The sequence below is a fragment of the Sesamum indicum genome, linkage group LG1 (assembly GCF_000512975.1).
Source record: "Sesamum indicum cultivar Zhongzhi No. 13 linkage group LG1, S_indicum_v1.0, whole genome shotgun sequence".
NCBI classification, from domain to species: domain Eukaryota; kingdom Viridiplantae; phylum Streptophyta; class Magnoliopsida; order Lamiales; family Pedaliaceae; genus Sesamum; species Sesamum indicum.
The window spans coordinates 10,122,102-10,126,380 of NC_026145.1; the positions used below are offsets into that span (position 1 = coordinate 10,122,102).

The following is a 4,279-nucleotide window of genomic DNA, read 5'->3' on the forward strand; positions in this document are numbered from 1 at the left end:
ATCTAACCAGCCATATTGGCAGAAGATGATGGGTGGGCTTTCCTCTCCTGCTGTGGCATATCGATAAGGAGTCTTTTCAGAATGTATGTTGCATTCCATCCTACTTATTTCTACATCCACCATATAATATTATTTTTCAAATTTGTCTTGTCTTAACTTTTCGTTATAAAAATACACATTTATATATATAATTAAGGTAAAAGAAATAAACATGCCAAAATAAACACAAAAGCACACTCGCAATTAGGTAAAAGAGATGGAAATTTCAATGAAAGCTTTATGTATGCATGTGTGTTAGTGGGATTATTTGGAGCAATACGGAACTCTACTTACCTAAACCACATACTTCCACCTAAACTCCTTGGAGCCATAATCCTGGAAAATGAACATCTTTTACAAGATACTGATGATGATTCATGTGTGATTTTGAGTGGAACGAATCCTGTCTATTTATAAAACAAATCATGAAATTGAATTGATTTAAACATTAACCAGCTTAAAACAATAGATCTATAATTTAATTTCAGTGCTATATAGCCAGTTGTAGAATGGGTTGATTTGTTGTTTTTGTTTTGACTATTATACTCGTTTTTTTATTACGTCATCATAAAAGAAAAAAAAATTATACATGTGGCGTATATGTATTAAATAAAATAAGAAATGCAATAGGAATTAGAATAGAAATTCTAATCGGCTCTAACTAATGGCTTAAGTAGGACATCCCGTTCCAAGTTCTATGATTGCTACTCTTCTCTCACTTCTTTATTCATCAAATAAAGATCTTATAAAGAGGGTAAAATTGTCCCCAGTTACACCATGTAAGTAACACAACATCTGCCTATAAGTACCTGGCCTGGATCAGGCCATTTACTGCTAAAACAACTACAAGAAAATATGGGAGCAATGAAGCAGAAAGGCCCAAATGTTGAAAAGAAACAGGGTGGCATTGTTACTATGCCCTTCATCTTTGGTGAGCTTCTTCATGCTAAATTTCTCAATTTCTACATAAATGAAGTCACATACCTTGTTAAACTGTATCATCCGTGGGAATACATATATAGGCATAAGCATCATACGGGACGGTTGTATGTATTTATACACGGTGTATTTTGTTTTGCAGCAAATGAGATATGTGAGAAGTTGGCTGTGGTTGGGTTCAGCACAAACATGATCAGCTACTTAACTACGCAGCTACACCTGCCACTCACTAAGGCTGCCAATACTCTCACAAACTATGGAGGAACCGCAGCCATGACACCGTTGCTTGGTGCGTTCGTCTCAGATGCCTTTGCCGGGAGGTTTTGGACCATAACAATTGCTTCAATTATATACCAAATAGTTAAGTTGTCTGAACTTACCAGAGATACTTTATAAAACAAGAAAACAACGACTCATTCTACTAAACTGTTTGTGAACAGGGCATGATCAGTTTGACAACATCAGCAGTACTGCCCAGTTTAAGGCCTCCCCCTTGTAAAAACAACCAATTTTGCGAAGAAGCTGACTCAGGCCAACTAGCTGTTCTCTATGTCTCACTCTTGCTGACAGCCTTAGGCTCCGGTGGGATTAGACCATGTGTTGTTTCATTCGGGGCTGATCAATTCGATGAGAATGACCCCAAGCAGAAGACTTCAACTTGGAAGTTCTTCAATTGGTATTATTTCTGCATGGGAGCATCTATTCTGGTTGCCAACACAGTCATCGTTTATATTCAAGACAACGTCGGATGGGGTTGGGGACTCGGCGTTCCAACCATTGCTATGGCTCTGTCAATCATTGCTTTCATATTCGGATACCCTTTGTATCGGAAAATGGATCCCGCTGGCAGCCCATTTACGCGACTGATGCAGGTCTGTGTGGCAGCGTATAAGAAGAGGAAGGTAGCTATGGTTTCTGATCCTAAAATATTGTATGAGAATGAGGATCTTGATGCTGCTATTTCTGTCGGTGGGAAGCTTGTCCACACAAAAAGCATGAAGTAAGTTGATCTCTTATTTTTATCTGCATTCTTTCTTTCATTATTATTTCCTCCCGTGCATTATGCATTATTGATTCTTGGTCCTACAATGTGCATGATTATGTGTTTCCCGAAGATTATAATTTTTTACAAAGATTGTTCGTCTGCATCTTTTAAATGAATTCCAAAGAAGACCTTACCGTTGAACTCAATAGGAGCAAAATTCTGGTACACAGTAATTTGAGGTAGTTGTAAACAGTAAAGAGTGTTTCAGCCCCACGGATCTTATCTTGCCAATGGATTATATAAAAATGACAACGTAAAGATGGACCGAAAAAATCTATGGCTCATCAATTTCACAGGGCAGAGTACATAAATCAATGGATAAAACGCTTTAAATAAGGTACTTTCTATACAAACAACTATGTACTTGTATATTTCTGCAATGCAAATTTCTTTACCACCTTAGATCTGCTTTTTTACTACACAACTTGTTCAATGTCATGTCCGCTGTATCAGGCGCCCACCTGCAGGACCTTTATCTGATGAAACTAGTCCTGATGTGTTCATTGAATTACATTATCGGATAAGGCCTCCTGTTATCAGCCACAAGTTGCTCTGGATAAAGCCAAGATTATACCCTTCTCTGGATTGGCTAATCCAACCAATCTCCGTTCCGCTTCCCACTAGCATATCTCTCAATTAGGCAGCAAAAAATAAATATTTTGGAAGAAAGAAGAGAACTTGAATCATTGTAATGAATCAGACGGCACTGAGAATTTCCCAGAATGTTATGACTAGTAGAAAAGCTGAAAATAGTGGAATTCCAAGATTTTTTTCTTTTCTTGGTTTATGGATTTTAATCCAGTAATCGAGTGTTGTTTAGAGTTAATTTTATCATTACTATTTAATGAAGTCACACTTTAGTTTTCAAGAAATTAATATGTTTCCAGCTTATGGAATCAGCTTAAGACAAAATGGCATTCAGAATTACATGATGGAAATATTTTGATTCCCCTGTAACTACGCAGGTTCCTGGACAAGGCCGCCATAGTGACAGAGGAAGACAACCCCAAGGCCCCCGACCCCTGGAAACTCACCACAGTCCACCGAGTCGAAGAACTGAAATCCATCATCCGAATGGGCCCAATATGGGCCGCCGGCATCCTCCTCATCACCGCCTACGCCCAACAAAACACCTTCTCCCTACAGCAGGCCAAATCCATGGAAAGACATCTCACCAAACACTTCCAAATCCCAGCAGCATCAATGAGTGTCTTCACCCAGGCATCAATGCTGGCCACCATAGTATTCTACGACCGCATCTTCGTCCCGTTAATGCGAAAATTCACAGGCCTGGAGCGAGGCATTTCCTTCCTAACACGAATGGCCATAGGCCTTTTCATATCTTTACTAGCAACACTCGCAGCCGGTTTCGTCGAAGTGAAGCGCAAGAATGCTGCTTTGGATCATGGCCTGATAGACAAGCCGCAAGATATCATTCCCATTTCAGTTTTCTGGCTAATGCCACAGTATTGTCTCCACGGGATGGCAGAAGCATATATGTCTATCGGGCACCTCGAGTTTTTCTATGATCAGGCGCCGGAGAGCATGAGGAGCACCGCGCCAGCTTTATTCTGGCTTTCGATATCGGCGGGGAGTTATACAAGCACCCTTTTGGTTACTCTGGTACACAAGTACAGCGCAGGGGCTGATGGATCGAATTGGTTGCCGGATGACAATCTGAATAAAGGGAAATTGGAGTATTTGTATTGGTTGATCACGTTGTTGCAGTTCTTTAACCTGATTTATTACCTAGTTTGTGCGAAATTCTATACGCTGAAGCCAATTCAGGCCCGCAAATTGGGAGATGACAAGGAAAAAGAAGACGGGGTTGAGCTGACAAGCCATGTTTAGGGTCCGTGATTTTGTGGGTTTTTAGGTAGGGGCAAGAAATTTAGTTAGAAGGGAAAGTCCTAGAATGGATCTTATCTATGTATATTATCTGAAAAGAAAGTCCATTTTCTTTGAATTTGGACAATTTCTGATTACTTTGTCAATCTTGTTAGGGTCACTTTTTTGCCATGTCTGAACTTCCATATTCAATCATTTTGAATAACTAATTTGAAAATACCTTCTTTAAGATAAACTATTTAACTTCTAAATAGTAATAAATCAATAACAATCTATTTGAAGTATAAAGAAAAAGTTGGAAGGAAACCCCGAAAAGATTGGTCGTTTCAACGACTTTTCTTATCCAATGCGTACCCTATTCCGCATTTCCCCCTCAAACCGTAAGCCCGAATAATCATTATATATAAT

At 39.2% G+C, this 4,279-nt stretch overlaps 1 protein-coding gene across 1 annotated transcript; it reads left to right on the plus strand.

Moving 5' to 3' along the window:
- Window positions 636-4,031, plus strand: LOC105161089 (protein NRT1/ PTR FAMILY 3.1). Its single transcript, XM_020697043.1, has 4 exons — window positions 636-970; window positions 1,121-1,338; window positions 1,419-1,978; window positions 2,989-4,031. The coding sequence occupies exons 1-4, from the start codon at window positions 895-897 to the stop codon at window positions 3,872-3,874; spliced, it is 1,740 nt and encodes a 579-aa protein (XP_020552702.1). The 5' UTR covers window positions 636-894; the 3' UTR covers window positions 3,875-4,031.

Bases quoted from the DNA above. Each gene is read 5' to 3' on its own strand.
- LOC105161089 (XM_020697043.1), top strand. From the start codon at position 895: ATGGGAGCAATGAAGCAGAAAGGCCCAAATGTTGAAAAGAAACAGGGT. The intron at 971-1,120 runs GTGAGCTTCTTC...TTTGTTTTGCAG, and splicing joins TACTATGCCCTTCATCTTTG to CAAATGAGATATGTGAGAAG. The intron at 1,979-2,988 runs GTAAGTTGATCT...GTAACTACGCAG, and splicing joins GTCCACACAAAAAGCATGAA to GTTCCTGGACAAGGCCGCCA.